At 41.4% G+C, this 22240-nt stretch overlaps 1 protein-coding gene across 1 annotated transcript in view; it reads right to left on the reverse strand.

The window, feature by feature from the left end:
- The window catches only part of crhr1 (corticotropin releasing hormone receptor 1), a 120330-nt gene that overhangs the window by 43797 nt on the left and 54293 nt on the right, over nt 1–22240 (reverse strand). Inside the window, exon 5 of the mRNA XM_052543725.1 lies at nt 22079–22164. Within this exon, the coding sequence (XP_052399685.1) occupies nt 22079–22164 (86 nt within the window). The remainder of the gene's footprint in view (nt 1–22078; nt 22165–22240) is intronic.

Genomic DNA, 22240 nt, shown 5'->3' on the forward strand with positions numbered 1-22240 from the left:
TTAGGTCAGGTCTTCTGTTACATTATGTAGTTCGGAAGGAACACAGAGCCGAGGATAAGCAAAATAACACTTTATTAATCAAATAAAGGGTATATCCAACACGGAACAATGAGGAAGACGCTATGTGTTGTATGTGGTTTGTAGACCCAACAAAACTGAACAGAAAAGACAAGGCTTTTAAAGACAGGCAAACGAGGGACTAAGGAGACACACCTGGGAACTAATCAGACACACCTGGGAACTAATCAATCAAGGGAGAGAGAAACTGGGTCACACAAAACATGGGGAAAACACAACATAAAGAGTCTAGGGGTGTGACACACAAACTTTTTTAATTATTATTTTGAAACATGTAAAACATATAAACAGAAATGCTGCTTAATTTTTCCAAGTAATGTATAATATTTAAATATTTTAACTGAACTATCTATGGGTGTGAAGAAAATTACTGCTTTCAGAGAAAACACTAACAGGGTCAAGACCGCTGAAAAAAATCTAATGGCAGCTATTTAACTGGCAGGTATTTCAAATAATCCTTAGTCAATCTTCAAAGCAGGATATATTTTCGCCTTTAAATTATTCACATAAAACTGCCTTAATATGTAGTGTCTTATATATATATATATATATATATATATATATATATATATATATATATATATATATATATATATACACTTTTAAAACCCTTTAATCTTTCAATTTTCAAGATTATTACACTTTTTGTGGTGCTACATTAGATGTGTGTGCCTCAGTGGATATTAATAATAAAATAAGCATTAAATAAATAACTTATAACTTAACATAACACAGCAGCTAACACATGGACTGACCCTTTACCTAATCACATGCTAAACAACAACAACAACAAAACAAGTCTCATTCATAAACATTAGCCTTGCACATGAGGATCACCTTACACCACTCTGCCTGAGACTAATGCTAGCATCCAACCAGCAACTGTTTCCAACTGTTATGAATATTTCTCTCTGTGATGAGTGAGGCAGATGTTCATGGACTCCACTATCATGATGATTGCCAACCTGATTTAATTAAGCGATTAGCTTTGGCTCAGTAGGTTGTGTATAGAACAACAACTCACATAAAGCTGAAGCCCATACCCATGTTTGAGCTAACATGTTATGCTTGTGAAAAAATAAATAAATAAAAACATATTAATAGCCTTGCCAAATGATTCGATGAAGCATATGTTGATCACATAATACTCGGGTTAGTGTGTGTGAGCATAATAGGCATCATGTGCTCTTTCATTGCAGGCCTAGCACATTTATTTTCTCTTGCCCCTCACTGTGTCCTCCTGGTGCAATAATCTGTCGCTGAATTCCTGCGGTCGTCACAGGATGGGCCTGTGAGGCAAACCCCCACTGGTCACTGCAGACCCTGCGGACCACTGAGACCAAAGGACCAGACTGTCCAAGTAGGAAGAGGAAAGACAGTTCTGCAATCCAGTGCCTATAAATCCACAAGGCTCATGAACAAGCCAGCTAGCACAATTTAACCCAGCAGAAACTGCTCAGACGGCAAATCAATCAAAAACTGCAAGGACTGTTGTGCTTATTATCCCCTTTAGGGATAAGGTAGTCCTTTAGGAAAGAATTTGGAGAACAATGAATACATTTTTTACTCCACATAACATAGCAGTCCCCATAAGAGATATTACAAAAAGAGGTTGACTTTTAATGATTGATCTCTGCTTTCCCAGATACATGCATAAAGACGTCGCCAAGATGTCTGCCAAAGTGTGCATCATCTGAAAAGCACTATGATCAATTTTAAATGCCTTGTGTGTGTAAAAGCATCTGATATCAATTTGAAGGGATAGTTTACATTTTAAAATGAGTCTCAATTATTCAAAATCTCATATTGTTCCAAGACCTTCATACAAAAACATAAAAGATAGTTTTTTGATTGATTGATGGTTTCCTACTGTTTTTGTTAAACAATAAAAGCCAAATTAACAATGAACCCCACTAACTTACCTTTTTAAAATATGTACTTTTGTGGTTTGGAATATCATAAGTTTTCCATTATGATGCATTTTAAAATATTATTTATTTCTGTAACAGGTAAACTTTTTTAAAGAAGCCGTTAGTGTCACATGATCTTATGATTTTGTAAAAATGTATTTGAATATGTTGATCTGTTGATCAAAAACATTTCCTACTATTAATTTCAGAACCATTATATTTTTTTCAGAATTGCTTAATAAAAAGAAAGTCTCAAATACATCTCTCTCTCTCTCTCTCTCTCTCTCGCTCTCTCTCTCTCTCACACACACACAAACAAACACAAATGACACAGTGTTTTCGGTGCTGCTCTGAAATTCACACTTTACCTTTAAACTTTTCCTTTCAACTGTCAGACAAAAAAAAAAAAAGGTCTATGAACTCTCCATGTGTTCTATGATTTGGGAATTAGTAGAGGTCCACAGTCTCCCCCTCTGATGCCACTTCTTTTAACTACATCCTCTCCTGCTTCTCCCGATCACTGCACTGAATCACGATTGCCCTATTTTAAGAGAAGACTTGGCACACCAACACATCCATGGTATGTTCACCAATACAGAGCAAAATGTTCCCCCATCGGGATGCTGCTGTCTCCTGGCTAGACTACGAGTCGTCTAAAGGCAGATGGATTTGCACCCGAAAAGCCTGTGGGAGTGCCTGCTTACACATTTAGAATTTTGCTGTCAGTTTGTATTTTTAAAATGCAAAGTCTCTAGTACGCTTTTTAGAAAGTTCTACTTCACTAGATACATGAATGCTGCATAAAAATTTGACTGTTCTCTGTGGATGCTAGCTAGAAGGGTACTGACTACATTCTTGCATTAGCACCCTATCTGTTACAGACCCCACAGGGAGCTTGTAGGCAATGGCAGATGCATTGTTGATGCCCTCTCATTGCACTTTCCTCTGTAGAGTGCTTTCTTGTGTTGAAAGAGCATGAGGGTTTAGCAATCTTAGCACCTATGTGGCTCGCAAAATAAAAGTTGAAAAGAGGAAACATAGTCTTTTAGAGATGTCTTGGCTCTTGAACTTCTGTCTATAAAGGACTGCCAAGCAGACGGAAACTTCATCAGGAACCTTTTACAACAGTATAAAAATTTCATGAGGCAATTATGCTTTCGAAAACATTTCCACTACAAAATCCTCAGGAAATTCTACTATTAGCTGGAAATTTCAACATTTCCTCTTGGAAAAGCACTCACTAGACTAAAACATTTTATTTTATTTTATTTAACCTTTATTTAACCAGGAGAGTCCCAATGAGATTAAAAACGTCTCGGTTACGTCTGTAACCTCGGTTCCCCGAGAAGGGAACGAGACGATGCGTCGATAACGCTTTGGGAACGCATTCTGCGTGAGTGCGTCTGAAGCATCCATGTCAACTAGTCCAATGGCGAGAGTGAGCGTCAGGAGTGACGTCACGACCAGGAATTGATAAAAACCCCAACCGGAGCAACCGGTGTTAGCTTCGACAGTGCCGAAGCAAGTCGATCACAGGAACGAAGGAAGTATGGCAGGGAGACGCATCGTCTCGTTCCCTTCTCGGGGAACCGAGGTTACAGACGTAACCGAGACGTTCCCCATCGAGGGAGAGACGATGCGTCGATAACGCTTTGGGAACGAGAATACCCAAACCGCCATATTACAAGTGCCTGAGTGTCAGACAGAAAACCCAACGCCTCTAGAATTAAAAACCTGAGACCCGGGAGTAGCGCCCAGGTCTAGGCTATAAAACCTGACGAATGTGAGTGGCGAGGACCAGCCTGTCGCATCACAAACATCCTGAAGAGAGGCCCCAGATAATAAGGCTCTAGAGGCCACCATACTCCTAGTAGAATGAGCTCTGACCCCCAAAGGGCACGGTAGGTCAGAAGACTCATAGGCAAGAAGGATAGCCCCAACTATCCACTTACTAAGTGTCTGTTTAGTGGCAGGAAGACCTATCTTAGGTGACCCGAAACAAACAAACAGCTGATCTGATTTCCAAAAAGAAGAAGTCCGATGAACATAAGTGTCCAGTGCTCGCACCGGGCACAAGAGGTTAGACTTTTCCTGTTCCAATGATGCAAACGGGGGAGGACAGAAAGCCTGCAGAACAATAGGTCTCGGAACAACGGTCGGTACCTTAGGGACGTATCCCTGCTTCGGGTAGAGAAATGCTTTGACCATCCCAGGTGCAAATTCAAGGCAGGTGGGAGAAACCGAGAGAGCCTGAAGGTCTCCGACTCTTTTAAGGGACAAAATAGCAAGGAGAAAAGTAGTCTTAAACGAAAGAAACTTCTCAGAGACCGAATCCAGGGGTTCAAACGGAGCCCTAGAAAGGCCTTCTAAAACTATAGCCAGGTCCCAGGCCGGCACTCTAGAACGAGTTGCAGGTCTCAGCCTCAAGGTGCCACGAAGGAAACGAGAGATAAGAGGGTCTCGACCCAGAGATGCACCACCCACTGGGGCGTGGAATGCCGAGATGGCCGCCACGTAAACTTTTAAGGTGGATGGACATAGACCAGAAGCGAAGCGGTCTTGTAAAAACTCAAGAACTGAGCCAACAGAGCAGTGGACGGGGTCACACTGATGTTGGTAACACCAAGAAGAAAAAACATTCCATTTGAGTCTATAAAGTTTCCTCGTAGCTGGAGCTCTGGAGCTAAGAATGGTCTCCACAACCTCAGTTGAGAGACCACTCTCTATGAGTTGCGCCCCCTCAGAGGCCACACCCAAAGCTTCCAAATCTCTGGCCGGGGGTGAAATATAGTGCCCCCGGCCTGAGATAGAAGGTCTTTCCTGATCGGGATCTCCAAGGGAGAACCGTCGAGGAGATGAATCAGGTCCCCAAACCAGATTCGACTCGGCCAGTGTGGAGCTACGAGAAGTAGACTTACTCCGTCCTGGCGGACTCTCTCCAGAACTCCTGGGAGCAGAGCAACAGGGGGAAAGGCGTACAGACGTAGCCTCGGCCACGTCTGTACCATAGCTTCCAACCCCAGGGGGGCTGGATGAGTAAGGGAGAACCATAGTGGACAGTGCGTCGTGTACTGAGAAGCAAACAGATCCACTTCTGCTTGGCCATAACATTCCCATATGAGCTCCACCACCTCCGGGTGAAGCCTCCATTCCCCTGGCCTCAGCACCTGCCTCGACAGGGTGTCTGCTCCAATATTCTGAGTCCCTGGTATATACATCGCCCTCAGAGAGCGTAATTTCCCCAGAGACTACAGGAGGATCTGGTGCGCTAATTTGCAGAGTGGGCGCGAGCGCAGACCCCCCTGACGGTTGATGTAAGAGACCACCGATGTATTGTCTGTGTGGACCAGCACATGATGGTCCCTCAGGTCTGGCAGGAAGTGCCTCAAAGCTTTGAAGACAGCCATCATCTCCAGGCAGTTGATGTGCCAAGAGTGATGATGGCTCTCCCACAGACCCTGAGCTGAGCGGCCTTCCATTACCGCTCCCCAGCCGGTAAGGGAAGCATCGGTCGAGATGGTAACCCGATGACAAAGAGCTCCCAATACCGGACCCTGGGACAGGAACCAGTGTTCTCTCCATATGACCAAGGCGCGGAGACACCGCCGCGTGATCTTGATCGTACGAAGTGGGTTTCCCCTCGGGGAGAACCCTCTGGTCCTGAGCCACCACTGTAAAGGTCTCATGCCCAGCAGGCCAAAGGGGATCACATTGGACGCTGCTGCCATGAGACCCAACAATCTCTCGAACTGTTTTACAGTGCGTGACTGGCCTAGCTTTAGCTCCGAAGTGGCTGCGAGGATGTTGGCTACACGAGCGGGCGAAAGAGAGACTCGCATCGTGACCGAATCCCATACCACCCCAAGAAAAGTGGTCCTCTGTAATGGAGATAGCACACTCTTCTTGGTATTGAGCCTCAAATCCAACTTTTGCATATGAGCGAGGACGACATCTCGATGCCGAACCGCCAACTGTTCTGAATCTGCTAAAATCAACCAGTCGTCCAGGTAATTCAGAATACGTATGCCCTGCAGCCTGAGCGGGGCCAGAGCTGCATCTACGCATTTCGTGAATGTGCGGGGTGAGAGAGCTAGACCGAAGGGAAGTACCCGATACTGGTATTCTTTGCCCCCGAAAGAAAACCTTAGGAACTTCCTGTGCTGAGGGAGGATGGAGATATGGAAGTACGTATCTTTTAGGTCTATTGTGACGAACCAGTCCTCGGATCTACTTTGAGTCACGATCTGTTTGAGTGTCAGCATCTTGAATTTTAATTACTGAACTGTACGATTCAACAGACGAAGATCTAAAATGGGACGCAGCCCTCCATCCTTTTTTGGAACAATGAAATAACGGCTGTAAAAACCCGATGCCCTGTCGGGAGGATACACCTGCTCTCTCGAGGCTGGCCTCTGGTGTAATTTGAACAGCTAGTTTGGGGACCTGAAGCCGAAGCGCAGGAACCACCCGAGCTAACTGCTCTTGGACCCCCCTCAGAGGGAGCGAGCCTGACGCAGCGTCTGGGAGACACAGCGCCAGAGACCCGCTGGAGACCGCTGTGTCTTTCTGTAGAAACCAAAGCAGCCATAGATCTACCAATAGCACGTGCTGTTTCTTTAGTCGCCCTGAGAGATAAATCCGTAGCCCGACGAAGTTCGCGAATTTCGTCACGGCTGACTCCCTCACTGTTATCTAACTCCCCCAGCAGCTCAGCCTGATAAGCCTGAAGCAAAGCCATCGAGTGAAGGCAAGCTCCAGCCTGACCTGCTGCTGTGTAAGCTTTACCCACTAAATTAGATGTGATCTTTAAAGGCTTCGTGGGCAAAGTCGGGTTCTTAATAGATGACGCTGAACCAGGGGAAAGATAGCTTGCGAGCGTCTGCTCCGCCCGGGGCATCGCTTCATAACCATTTTCTTTCAGCCCTTTTATATCAGAATAAATGCGCACTTGAGGGCTGAAAAGACGTGATGAATATGGCTTATTCCACGATCTAGACGGCTCACTGTGAAGATCAGGGAAAAAAGGGAGACCCCGTGATGTAGGCGATGTTTTAGAAGACAGAAAACGCTCGTCTAATTTGCTTTTAGGACGAGCGCTCTGTTTATCAGATAGCCAAGATATATGTAATTTATCTACAGCTCGTGTTAATACATCAACCAACTCCTCATATGCTGGGGAAAGAGATGGCGAATCCTCTTCCCCCCTGATTGTGTCACCTTCATTGCCCGTTACATCTAACTCCTCGGAGCTAGAGCAACGAAGCAATGGGCTTTCCCCCCGGGCGGAAGAAGCCGCGGGGCGGGCTTCCGACACCGGAGTTTGAGCTATGGATCTCCCAGGTAAGGGAGGAGAAAGAGCCCTCGGACCCGTCTCCAACCCCGCTGAGAGATCCATTTGCGAACCCCAGGAATGCATTCTCCGTTCTGCCTCGGCAGAAGCGGGTCCTGCACCCTGAGGAGCGCGAGGCTCGCCGCTCTTCTCATCAAAGAGTGACAAGCGGGAGCGGAGCATGCGAAGCGAAAGCTTCTCACAATGCGGGCAATCAGTCTCCTCGAAGGCTGATAACGCATGCTCCACTCCCAAACAAACTACACAAAGCTCGTGTGTATCCCCACCCGTTAAATAACGCGGGCAGGGAGAAGCACACGGTTTGAATAGTTGCTTAGCCATAGTATATAAACTTTGCACAAGACAACAGTAAATATGACAGACAGGTTTGACACAGATCGCTTGCTGAGGCACAGAAAGCTAACACCGGTTGCTCCGGTTGGGGTTTTTATCAATTCCTGGTCGTGACGTCACTCCTGACGCTCACTCTCGCCATTGGACTAGTTGACATGGATGCTTCAGACGCACTCACGCAGAATGCGTTCCCAAAGCGTTATCGACGCATCGTCTCTCCCTCGATGGGGAACCTCTTTTTCAATTGAGTCCTGGCCAAGAGGCAACAACATTTACACAATTATAAACTATTATAAAACATAACGCTTAAGCATTCCTGAATGCAATTACAAAATCAAATCAAGTGATCATACGCACCTAAAATGAAAGGTTCTTTATTGGAATCTATGGTTCCATGAAGAACCTTTATCAACCATTCTTTCCATTACACAAAAAGCTTCAATACAAAAGAAAAAGGTTATTGATATTATTAAAATGTTCTTGAAAAAAAAAAAAAAAAAAAAAAAAGGTGTTTTGTGGAACCCGAAATGATTTTTCTATGGCTTTGGTGTGAAAACCCTCTACTGAAATCTTTTTTTAAGAGTGTTACTTCTCAAACCAGCATGTAACTTACAGAGTACACAGGAAACTACGGAGCCCTGCAAATGACATGCAAGAAAAAAAAAAAAATATATTATGATTTACTAATTAGTTCTAAAATGTGCGTACAATTTACTAATTAGTTCCCTTGATGTACTAAAACATGCACACAATTACTATTTCATTCCCTCGATTTGCTAAATCGTCTGCACAATTTAGTAAATCGAGGAAACAAATTAGTAAATCATTTGGACAATTTATAAATCGAGGGAATGAAATAGTAAATCGTACGCACAATTTAGCCAATTTATTTTCTGCATGCCATGTGCGGGGCTCTGTAGGAAACAAATCAGCTCACGCACCACTTCACCAATCTTGTACATGTTTCTGTCTCATAACCAGGTGGTTTGAGGGCAATTGCTCATTGAGGTTAAGCACTATCAAATCCATCCCTGCTACAAAGAGCAATTCATCGAGAACACAAGGCATTTGTTCTCTTTTTTTCAGCAATAAACGGTGGGGAAAGCGGGGGAATATAAATTTTATGTAAATGTGGAAAATATGACAGTTTCTTCAGCATAAATGGCAATTTATTATTATTATTTTTACAAATACTAAACCTTTGTGAAAAAATTAAATACAATAATTTTATATATATATATATATATATAATTTTTGTCACCTGTAAATGACAAAGCTGCTTTTTACTCGTTAAATCAATCCCCAGACTACCCTTGGCTCTCCCAAACTTAGTTTTCAAAATATTTTTTGAATCTTCTAGAGGGGAAGACACCAGCTTTTGCATTTCAACGAGTCAGAGGTTGCACAGGAATGTATAAAGTTATGAATTTCCCAAGAGAAAAAAAGATCTTGGCTATCTTCAGTGTTATGATACTTCAAAAACAGATGAACAGTACACTGTTCTAGTAATAAGTTTCTCAGAATTTCAAGTCAAGGTGTGGTGATTGTCAATGGTGACAGAAAGTTTGGTTCCCTAAATATATAAAACTAAATATACCATATTTCACAACAAACTTTTTTTTTTTTTTTTGGTTACAGTATTTTTCTTCATCTGTGGGCACTTTTGGTCCCATGGACTAACAGAAACGCCATTAAAATACCATTTGATCACCACCATTATAATACACATTTCAAACTCATTAGTTTACAAAATTTGTTTACTACCAATGGCCAACAGCATATTCAGACATATTCTGTCTGGACCATCCCCTGGAACACAAAACTGCTTGTAGCCACACAAACATCCATCAATTGTCAGATATTAACATATCACGACATTATGGAAAGCACTATGATAATGTTTATGAAAGTCAGACCATTCTGCTTGAATCCTGTGACAGATGCTACACTGCACCGTCTCTTAGTCTTTTCTTTTCAGCCTGGAGTGCAGTGATTGTAGATTTATTCGACCTGCTGGCCGCATATATCCCCCAGGGTGAAACCCATACAAGTGCAGCCTCCCCTGCTGGCTCCATTTCCACATTTGCCTAAGCTGTGAGCACCATGGAGTCACCACATGTTCTCCTATGTGAGCAAACTTATTAATTATTAAATCAACAATCCTGTAGGAAACAGATGGCACAGATAGCAGGCAACTAACGCACGTCTGCCTGGCATTTTGAGTGGGATACTGTAGGTAAGTGGGTGGTTTTAGACTACCTAGGATCTGACACATGTCCCAGCGGTACCGTGTGCCAGTTGGCTTGGATGCTGAATTGTGTGTATTGCATGAATATCAATATATAGAGAATACTTTCAGTTATGTTTTAATTGTTTTAAAATCCAAACAAAAATGTTATTTTGGTTTGTTCTTTCTGCTGTACATGAAGTTTACAATGACAAGATCTGAAGTGCTAAAAATCCATCATTACCTAGCGTTTAACTAGCGTTTCTGATCAATAAACACTAATGTGTTTATTTTAATGCACTCTCAATTTGGATCAAGAAACTTGAATGATTCATGCTGTGATTTGGTTGAACAGCTCCTGGCTGAACACTAAATTTTAATGAATGGTGTTGATAAAAACAAACTTTAACAAGAACACGCCTCATATAATAAACTGTGAATCGCAGAGAAACTGTCAAGACATATTCATTCAGATTGTTTTCTCAAAATAACTTAACTTACAAAATAAGTAATTTACAGCTATTTGCAATGGGTAGGTACATTTATTTAAAGATCAATTTCACCCAAAATTAAAAATTATTTCATTGTTTACTCACCTTTTAGTAAACAATGTTTTAGTTTCTTTCTTCTGATGAAGACAAATAAGTAACAGTTGAAGGTAGCCATTTATTTCCATAGTAATGTAATGCTGAAATCAAAAGGGATTGAGATTGCAGCCCCGATGAGATTGCAATTTGTGCATTAGCTCCGCCCACTACCGGAGAACCCGGCAGTTCTTAAAAGCTGAAGAACTCTAAGGGAGCGTCGTTATTTTGACAGGAAATTACATCAAAGTGTATAGTTTACATGCAATGCGTCAATTCTATGTCTCTCTCTCTCTCTCTCTCTCTCTCTCTGTGCATGTGTGTGGGATAAAGCGATGGCGAGTTGTGCACCTTCATACTAGAGTCTACGGTACGTCAAATACAGGTGCGTTGCACGTCCATTCAGATGAACTGAAAAACAGTACAAATCACTTGGAGAGTGAAACTCTGAAGTGCTCAATCATAGTGTTCAGCGAGTGAATATATATATATATATATATATATATATATATATATATATATATATATATATTAGGGGTGTAACGATACGCGTATTCGTATTGAACCGTTCGGTACGACGCTTTCGGTTCGGTACGCGGTACGCATTACGTATACCGAACGGTTCGTTGGAGTAATTAATTATATTTGAAAAAAAAAAAAAAAGAGAGAGAGAGAGAAATATAATGATATGCGTTCAACAAGGTAGCCCAATAACCCAAACAACGTAACAGGCAACGCCCCTGACACTCCCGAAGAAGAAAAAAACACCATCTTATATGTTTATGTTAGGCTACTCAGCAGGCGCTCGCTCACTCAGTACGCGCTGAAGGCTCGTTGCAAAATAGCCAATGCGTTGAACAGACTAGAAATGAGAAGATCCTCCAATAACCAACAGGTCTGGTGTTTGGGTGCACTTTGGATTCCCTTTAAGCTATAATGGTGATGGCAAGAGAGTGGTGGATAAAAAAAAACAACGGTATGTCGCATCTGCAACATGACAGGGTACACCAGCGGGAATACAAAAAAAAAAAAAAACACCAGCGGGAATATCTGGGATATATGCGTCAGTACTATCTGGGAAAAGACGAAAAAAAGGAGAAACATGCACGCAGCAAACTATCCCTGCAGCATTTAGACACTATAGCTTACAGGGAATCCAACCCAAACACCAGACCTGTTGGTTATTTTAGGATCTTATATTTCTGGTCTGTTAAATGCATTCGACATTTTGCAACGAGCCTTCAGCGCGTGCTGAGTGAGCGAGCGCCTTAGGGGCCGTTCACATATCGTGCCTAAAAACGCATGGAAAACGCTAAGCGCGTCTTTCTCCTCCTTTCCAAAGCGCTCGGGCAGAAGCGCTCATGAGGCGTCTGTCTTTGCTGAGCAACAATGACGTGCTCTCTCCATGAGACACGGAAATTTCAGCGAAGGATAAATGGATTTGCAGCTCTAAAAATCGCTTGCAGTAGCTCTGCTACTAAATTTATTTCAAAATTGCAATCCATATACAACTATGATCAGCTGTTCCTTCATCTTGGCTGAGCTCTCAACGTTGTTACGGGAAAGGATGAAGCTGATTGGTTGGTTCTTGTCACATGACCCGCGGTGCGCTTGCGGCATTCTGAAAAGTTGAGATGTTTTTGCATTTTGCTGTATCTAAAACGTATCGAACCGAACTGAACCGAACCGTGACATCAGTGTATCGTATCGAACCGAACCGTGAATTTTGTGAACCATTACACCCCTAATATATATATATATATATATATATATATATATATATATATATATATACGTGCTAAACTTATACTTAGCCTCAAACTCACACACTGGCGAGTAAAATCTGAGATTTTATTAGCCATTGGCTAATATTAGACATCATTGAGTGAAGATTTAGTCGCATATGCAAGTGATTTACTCACAATGTAGAGGGCTGTGACAGAATTAAATTTTTTTGGGTGAACTATCCCATTAGTTATATACTATGCTGATTTAAAAAAAAAAATCTAATGAATTGCAATTAATTAAATACATCAATATTTGCTTCAAATGATGCAATAGTGGGACAGAAAGGTAACTCATTGAATAAACATAGACAAAAAGTAGCTTAATAATTACTTGTACTAAATTAATGTGGTAAATTGACCCCGATATTAACATTTTCACTGAATTTTCCAAAGTAACTTTAATGTCATGCATCCACTCCCAGAATACATAGTAATACACTTGGCTTGATCTTGGCTTAATGTATTTTTTCCATGGTAAATTGAGTTTTATTAATTGCAAAGGAGATGTGTTCTGAGGAAGTCATTTTCCAAATCATATTTTTATTTTGTGAACAAATCTGTCTTGATAAGCTCTGGTTAAATCTAATGTATCTCTTGCTCTGGCTACTGTGTATAGACCGACAGGGCTGTATACAGAATTCTTAAAAGAATTTGCAGATTTCCTCTCCTTTTGGTTACAGTTGATAAAGCACTAATCTTCAGGGATTCTAATATTCACGTTGATAATACCAATGATGCATCAGGACTTGCGTTTACTGACCTAATAGACTCTTTTGGAGTCAAGCAAAATGTCACTGCGCCCACTCATCGTTTTAATCATACAATAGATTTAATTATATTGTACGGAAATGATCTTACTGATATAGATATTGTACTTCAAAGTGATGATATTACTGACCATTTCCTTGTATCATTTATGCTGTGTATGACTGATATTAACTATATGGCTCAGCATTAAAGTCTGGGCAGAACTATTGTTCCAGCCACCAAAGACAGATTCGTAAATAGCCTGCCTGATATATCTCAACTACTATGTGTACCTGAAAATACACATGAACTAGATGAAATGACTGGAAACATGGGCACTATTTCCTCAGTTATACCCTCTCTCTCAAAAAAGAAACTCATAGTCTTGAGTGCATATGGAGAAAAACTAACTTGACTTTACTTGATAAACTGTAAGTCAAGCTATAGACAGGCTCTAAAAACTGCCAAGGCCAAGCATATCTACAAACTCATTGAAAATAACCAAAACAATCCAAGGTTTTTATTTAGCACAGTGGCTAAATTAACAAATAAACAGAGGCCATCTGATTCAAATATTCCATCAACGTTTAATAGTAATGACTTTACGAATTTCTTCACTGATAAAATAGATAACATTAGAAATACAATAACAAATGTAGATTCTACAGTGTCTAGTACTTCAGTTTCATCCATCACATCCAAAGATAAACTGCAGTTTTTTACAACTATAGGAGAGGAAGTGCTAAATAAATTTATCACTGCATCTAAACCAGTAACATGTTTATTAGATCCTGTACCCACTAAATTACTGAAAGAGTTGTTACATGTCGCCTAAGAACAGCTTCTCAATATTATTAACTCGTCATTATCTTTAGGTCACATCCCAAAACCATTCAAGCTGGTGGTTATTAAGCCTCTTATTACGAAACCACAACTAGATCCTAGTGAACTGGCAAATTATAGGCCCATTTCAAATCTTCCATTTATGTATAAAAATTTTGAAAAAGTTGTGTCTGCTCAATTGTGCTCCTTCCTGCAAAAAATAAAAAATAAAAATAAAAAGATCTGTATGAAGATTTTCAGTCAGGTTTCAGGCCCCACCATAACACTGAAACTACACTTGTTAAAAATACAAATTGACTTCTTCTTGTGTCAGATCAAGGCTGCATCTCATTACTAGTTTTACTTGATCTTAGTGCTTCGTTCGACACCATAGATCATGACATAGATTGATTACAAAACTATACAGGTATTCAAGGTCAGGCTCTAAGATGGTTTAGATCCTACCTGTCCGATCGCTACCATTTTGTTTATTTAAATGGGGAGTCTCATTTATCACCAGTAAAATATGGTGTGCCACAAGGATCCGTCCTAGGTCCTCTTCTATTTTCAATATACATGTTGCCCCTTGGTAATATTATTAGAATAATACAGGATTAGCTTCCTCTCTTAAACTGATGATACTCAACTATATATCTCAACGAGACCAGATTAAACTTCTAAATTATCTAAGATAACAGAGTGTGTTAAAAATGTAAAAGATTGGATGACCAATAATTTTCTCCTATTAAATTTCAATAAGACATTATAGAGATATTACTTATTGGACCAGAAAAAAAAAATGTACACAGAATCTAATGCAACTAGACGGATGTACTGTTACTTCCCCTAAAGTCAAAAATCTGGGTGCTACAAACCCGATTACAAAAAAGTTGGGACACTCAAATTGTGAGTAAAAAAGGAATAAAATAATTTACAAATCTCATAAACTTATATTTTATTCACAATAGAATATAGATAACATATATAATGTTGAAAGTGAGACATTTTGAAATGTCATGCCAAATATTAGTTTTTTATGGAATTGTATATTAGACAGCAACTTGTCTTTTGAAAACCATATTTCCCAAGTTACAAAAAACACATTCTTCCATCTTAGAAACATTGCCAAGCTACGAAACATGCATGCATTCATGACTTCTAGACTGGACTATTGTAATGCACTTCTAGGTGTTTGTCCTGCATCTTCAATAAACAAGCTACAGGTAGTCCAAAATGCAGTGGCTAGAGTTCTTACCAGGTCAAGAAAATATGATCATATGCACTGGTTATCTATTAAGTTCTGTATCAGTTACAAATTATTATTTCTTACATATAAGGCCCTAAATGGGTTAGCTCCTGCATACCTAACTAGCCTTATACAACGCTACAATCCATCAAGCTCCCTTTGGTCACAAATTGCTGGAAATTTGGTAGTTCCTAGGATAGCAAAGTCCACCAAAGGAGGTGGAGCTTTTTCACACTTGGCTCCCAAACTCTGGAATAGCCTTCCTGATAATGTTCGGGGTTCAGACACACTCTCTCTGTTTACATCTAGATTAAAAACTCTTTCGCCATGCATTCAAATAATGCATCTCACAATTTGTGCCTGCAGTTGTATCTGATCAAATTCACATTATTATTTTTTAGCTTGGTTTAAACTAATTAATTTTACTTTTTTGGAACAGCAGCTACGCTAATTATGTCTCCATTTGTTTCTCTGGTTTGCCACGTGATCCAGAACACCTAAGAAGAGATTATGCATCATATAATAATTGCTGTTAATTGTGTTCATCTTCTGACTGACTACGTCTTGTATAAATTTTTCAGAAAATTCCTGTCAAATGCACATAAACTGAGAATGACCACTTATAAGCTACTACTAAATATTGTAGAAACGTAATTTTCTGTAAAGTTGCTTTGCAATTGTCACACACCTGGATTAATTTAGTGTTTTTGCCCCTGTGACCCAGTTTCTGTCTTCCGTGTTTGGTTTGATTAGTTCCCAGGTGTGTCTATTCTCTTCCTCATGTGTTCCATGTCCCTGTTAATTTAGTTATTCCATCCACCTGTGTTTCCCCATTATCTTTTGTACATAAGCCCTGTCCTTTCAGTTCTGTGTTGTCGGGTCTACTAACTCACTCACATGCTACTTACGTGTGTCTTCCTCTGTGATCCATGTTTGGATTACGCCTATGTTGGAAAATAAAACCTTATTTAGTTTATCCTCGGCTCCGTGTTCCTTCCGGCAGCGTAAACCGTGACAGAAGACCCGACCTGAAAAAGAAAGTAGAAAACTGCGTGTTTTTCCCTCCGTTTTGTTTTTGTCTTTTCACAGTCTTTTTGTTTCGTAGTGTTGATGGATCCCCTCTCTAGCCCCGGATTCCTCCTCCTCATGCTGGAGCAGGAAGGACGTTCTCTCGAGGACCACACCAGATGGTTCCTTCTGTTAGCTAATGCCACCAGCTACCCGGACGATGCGCTCTGCGCCTTCTACAACGCCAGCCTGAACTCCAAGTGCAGAGCGTTGTCGCCCGAAGATGGTCCTCGGGAGGATTTCGCTGCATTCGTGGAGTGGACTCTGGTGAGAAATGGTTCACCTCTCACCGTCTGCCCCATAGAGGACCTCGCCAGCCCCACTCCCGACCCAGAGACCAGCCAGCCACCATCACGCCGCACGGAGCCAGAGCCCACCGCAGCCGCAGAGCCCGAGCCATCCACTGACAGGGAACAGGATCTCGAGAGCGCGACTGACCAGGTGTGTGAGCCGGCAACACCGTGCATCGTGGGAGTCCTAGTGGAGATCGAGGGCGTGGAGGAAAGCCCTGCCCACACTTCTGCGACTGAGGGTGAGCTGTATGCAGTCTCTGAAGATCATATGGAGCAAGTTCTGGATCTGATGGACTGGTCTATGGAGGTAATCCTTAATTTTCCTGTTTCTCCGCTGGTTCCGTCCAGCCCTGACTCCCCTGTTTGCCCTCTCAGTCTCCCACTCCTCCCTCCTCCAGTCATTTCCTCTGCTCCATTTCCGCTGGTTCCATCCAGCCATGAATTTTCTGTGTCTCCGCTGGTTCCGCCCAGCCCTGAACCTTCTGTGTCTCCTGTATTCCCTCCCAGCCTCCCTCTCCCACCTCCTCCCAAACCTGCTGGTCCCTCTACTCCACTTTCGCTGGTTCCGTCCAGCCCTGATCCTCCTGTCCTTCCTCCCATCCTTCCTCTCTGTCCTCCTCCTAGACCAGCCAGTTCCTCGCCATCCCTGCTGGTGCCAGTCAGTCCCGCAGCTCACCCTCAGTCTGCGCCATCGGGGCGCGATGGTTCGCCACTGAACTGCCAGTCTCCAGCTCTGCCTTGGCGCGTTAAGGCCCTGTCTCCGCCTCCAGCCTCCGAGCCCTGGACTCCTCCTCGGTCCTTCGACCCAGCGGCTCCGCCTTGGCTCTTAGCTCCCTCGTCTCCACCGTGGCCTGTCATCCCACCTGCTCCACCGGGCTCCCTCGTCCCTCCGGCTCCACCTTGGTCAGTCGTTGACCATCCGCCGCCTCGGGACTCCTCTCCTCTGGTTCCACCTCGTCACTCCATCCCTCCGGCTTTGTCAGGCTCCTCCTTCCCTCCGGTTCCACCTCCATCCTCGGTCGCTCCGGCTCCACAGCGGTCTGCCAGGACCCCGCCTCCGCCTTGGTCGCCTGAGCCTTCTGCTCCACCTAGGCCCTCCGGAACCTCGACGTCACCCTGGCTCTGCGGCTGTGCTGCTCCATCTTGGGCTCCTCACCCACCGGTGCAGTCTCCGCCTGTCGGCCCCCTGGTGTCGTCGACCCCTCCTTCACCATGGCTCCTCCCGCCGTCGACTCCACCTTGGATCTCCGTACTGGCTGGTCTCTGGTGGACCATCTGGCTCCTCCTGCTCCTGCCTCCTCCCTGGCTCCTCCCTCCGTCGTCTCCTCCCTGGCTCCTTCCTCCGTGGTCCCTGTCTACTGGCCCCCTCCTGGGAGTCCGTCCTCCACCGGAACCTCCTCCCAAGTTACCACACACGCCTTCCTTGGTTGTTTTCTACGGTGCGAGGACGCACCTACAGGGAGGGGGGAGTACTGTCACACACCTGGATTCATTTAGTGTTTTTGCCCCTGTGACCCAGTTTCTGTCTTCCGTGTTTGGTTTGATTAGTTCCCAGGTGTGTCTATTCTCTTCCTCATGTGTTCCATGTCCCTGTTAATTTAGTTATTCCATCCACCTGTGTTTCCCCATTATCTTTTGTACATAAGCCCTGTCCTTTCAGTTCTGTGTTGTCGGGTCTACTAACTCACTCACATGCTACTTACGTGTGTCTTCCTCTGTGATCCATGTTTGGATAACGCCTATGTTGGAAAATAAAACCTTATTTAGTTTATCCTCGGCTCCGTGTTCCTTCCGGCAGCGTAAACCGTGACAGCAATGAGCACTATACAAATAAACTTGAATTGAATAATCGAATCAATCTGATTAATAAAGTTAGGCTTTACATATAAATTGTAGTTAGAGTCCAGAATGTTACACTCAGGGTGCGATTTGGGGGGGGGGGTTCCCCCTTTCTGGTCAATGTATCCCTGCCTCTGCTTAATTATTTAATTAAAGTAAATAATGCTTTAATTATTTATAAATATATAATAGACCACATTTATCTTACCCTGACCTGCTATTTATGAGAAACTCTATTGTTCTGAGAACTTAACTCTTCAGTAAAAACTTCATTATATGATTTTCATTTATTTTATTGCCTGCATTTGTGCCAGGGTGACTCTAATGCATTCACACAATTATTGTGTTTAAATTTACCCCCCCCCCCCCCCCAAAAAAAAGTGATCAGTGCTACTACACTAGTGGCGAGATGGATCACAAAACTTATCACGGATCCGTGGTTTGATTTAAGTCAATTTTATTTTAAAATGCGCTACTTTGGCTGGCTCTGATATAGCTCTGATATAGCTCTCTGTATTCACCACACTGCAAACTTGCTCAATGCCCCCCCTCCCCACAGCGCTGTCTGATTGGTTACACCTCACGAGTAATAAATAGCCTATCAACACTTACGAGACAGTTGAAGCCATTCCGCTGGGCAGTGGAGTTGCTAACTTGGCGACTTTGCCGCTAGATTTAGTGACTTTTTTCCAAAAAAAGCGACTAGCAACAAATCTACTGACTTTTTGGGCAATCATTAATTAGTCACTGAGACTCTCTGGTGCTGCCCCACGAGCACGAGGTCTCTCTCTCTGTATCTGCTGTGTTCAGCGAGCACTTTCAGTAAAAAAAAAAAAAAAGAAAGATAGATATTCTGTTGCTTCTAACTCTATTTTACAAGCAAGTATAGCCAACATCAGTCACAGCACAACCACTGACTTTATCGTATGTGTATTTGATTTCATTAGTGCAGATTAATGTTATAGAGCTGGTTATGTAGTCTAATGGACCGCGTTTCAGTCATTATCATATTCATTCCGTTGTCTGACAACAGAAACATTAAACTATAGTAATAAAAACTGTTTTATTGAGAATTAAATTAAATGGCTAAATTAAATTTCAGTATGTGAGCGTTGGGAGGGAATACAATACGAAGCACTAATGTCATAAATATGCTAATTAGTGCATGACATCATCTGGTTCATGTTCTCATGACTATTTTTATGAATTAATATGTTTCAAAACATCCCCCCTCTGTTTTTTTTTTCACAAATCGCACCCTGGTTACAGTTTATATTAAGTGGACAGTGCCTGAGGAGTTACCATGTAAGTACACAGTATTACAGTGGTCCACCAACTCCAACTCAAGATCCAACTCCTCCCACTTTACATATCCCTAAACCTACCCATCTCCACCCCCTGGATCAAATGCCTCCAATTACTCTAATATATAGTGTTGTTGTTGTTTTTTTTAAGTTTTTAAGATTTTTAAAAAAGTAGTTATTTATGTCCTGTTACACATTTTTATTTACACAAACCATTCGAAAAAATATCCCCAATCTTTCTGAGACACTGTCCAGTGAATCAGACTGATCGGATTGCAGCTGTTCTTGAGTCAACAACTCACTGATTCATTGATTCAATGTGTGTGTGTATGTGTGTGTGTGAGGCTGATGGCACAAAAAGTAGATTAATAGTGCTGAAGTTTATTTTGAATTATTATAAATCATATATTATTTCATGATTCAGTGGACAGATTTGTGTCATGACTGTTGGTTATTTGTGAGTGAACTAAATCTGCTGTAAAGTGGTGAGCTTTTTTGGCACATTAATGTGGACAGGTCTGCATTAGTGTGTCTCATCATCTGTATGGGGTTCACTCTCAGTCATTGGGACATCCCCAGTAAAAACTCTGTACTTTCTCCTTTAACGTTAACATTTTGCCCAATGTGACGTTTGTACATTTTCATACTATTTGTTGCCGCATATTTAGCAACAATTTTATGATAAAATATGTAAAAAAAAAAATGTTTTAAGGCAAGCCAAGATTTGAACCTACTGTGCATCTCTTGCATGATGACCACAATATCCAACTTGCCTGGATCAAGAGTAGTTTATAACTACAGTAATTGGCCAATCCTCCATCTGACCACATGTTAACAGCATGACCTGATTAAGGGGCTTTATTCTGCTTTTAAATACAGTACACATGAATTCCAACAGTGCTCTCAGTAATGAGGGAAAACCCTTATTTCTACCTCAAAACAGCATCTAGCGGTAATCACATGCTCCAGTTAGCCACTAGCTGTGGTGGAAGCCCTCCCTGCTGTCTAATAATAAATCCGAGCAATATCCTTGCTAGCCCACTCCTCCATCCCACTGATTGGAGTGATTTCTCTATTCGCCATCCCTGTGTGAACAAAGGCTTAGCATGCCAACTTAAATTGCTTTGAGGTCAGATAAAAGTCCATACATTATTAATTCCCCCATGTTACTTCTGTTACACCAAAGGACAGCTAATGAATCTTGTAGACGTGAAGCATCAATATCTCTGTCTAACAGCCATAGCTGTGTTTCCCAGAGAAATTCATCTTCAAATGTACTCAAATAAGCTACAAGTGGTTGAATGCTGTATACTGACATAAATATAGTATATTATAGTTAAAATATAGTGTTTATATATATATACATATATATACATACATGTTTATAGTGTTCCTGTAGCTCAACTGGTAGAGCACTGCTCTAGCAAGCACGCAAGCGCAAGGTTGGGGGTTCGATTCCCTGGGAACACATGATATGTAAAAATTGATAGCCTGAGTGCACTGTAAGTCGCTTTGGATAAAAGTTTCTGCTAAATGCATAAATTTTATTTAATTTTAATTTAAAAATAATATAATTAATCTGGATTTAGAAGGTGGGTTGCAAATATATTACATTATTATTTTTATTATTATTTAAAATATGGCTTCAAAGGTTAACTTTTCATTAATTACATATTTCTTAATTTGTAAGAAAATTTACATTTTGTGTATTTTAAAGTCATTATAAAACATACTGCATTACTATATATACTGCATTTAAAAAAAAAAAAAAAATGCTATAATAAAATAGCCATTTCTGAGTGGATTTACTATTAATATCCAACAATCTAGCTAATTTTGCCAACCAGCATCCAGCTGGAACATTTGGAACACATAAAAGAGCATAAATATAAACCACAAATAAAAAGTAAAACGTGAAGGTTGGATGACAGTCTTACTAAAGATTCCAAGTGACAACTCTCAACAAGAATGTATGGACTCTATTGTGCAATCTTTGAAGATTTTACAGTGCGCTACTTAAATGAAGAACTCAGAACGACTCATTGACTCCTGAAAACATGACTAGTGTCCCTCATTTAATAACACTTCTGTAACCTTCACATTGTATTACATTCACATAGTTTAAATGTAGTAAAATGCGCAACAAACTGATCCAGAGTGCAAAGAAAAATAACTTTGAGCTAAGTTATTTGCACTGAATTGTAAGGGGACTAAACGTCTAAAAACTCTACTGAAAAAGCTTATATTTCACATTCTACTCTTATTCAATGCAACAGTTGTCATAAAATTGCAACTGACCCTTTGTACAAAGAGATTCATGTGGTCAGTGTCAAATTTCCATAGTGATTTAGAGATTTTATTGATTAAATATTTCCCCCCAAATGTTTAAACTAAAACTGTATTATAGCCACTACATAATAGTTTAGAAAACCTATGATTTAAATATGACTGTGACATAACTGCATGATTTAATAAAGTGCAACCACATACCTCCTCATTGAGGATTTCCTGACATTGGGAGTAGTTTCCCTTCTTTGCCCAGGTTCCATTGGCAAGACATTCTCTGTACACGTTATCTGTAGAAAAAAAAAAAAAAAATCACACTGGTTATTCACAGATTTCTTTATTTAATATCTGAAGACAGATCTGTCA

The sequence above is a fragment of the Carassius gibelio genome, chromosome A3 (genome assembly GCF_023724105.1).
Source record: "Carassius gibelio isolate Cgi1373 ecotype wild population from Czech Republic chromosome A3, carGib1.2-hapl.c, whole genome shotgun sequence".
Classification (NCBI taxonomy): Eukaryota; Metazoa; Chordata; class Actinopteri; order Cypriniformes; family Cyprinidae; genus Carassius; species Carassius gibelio.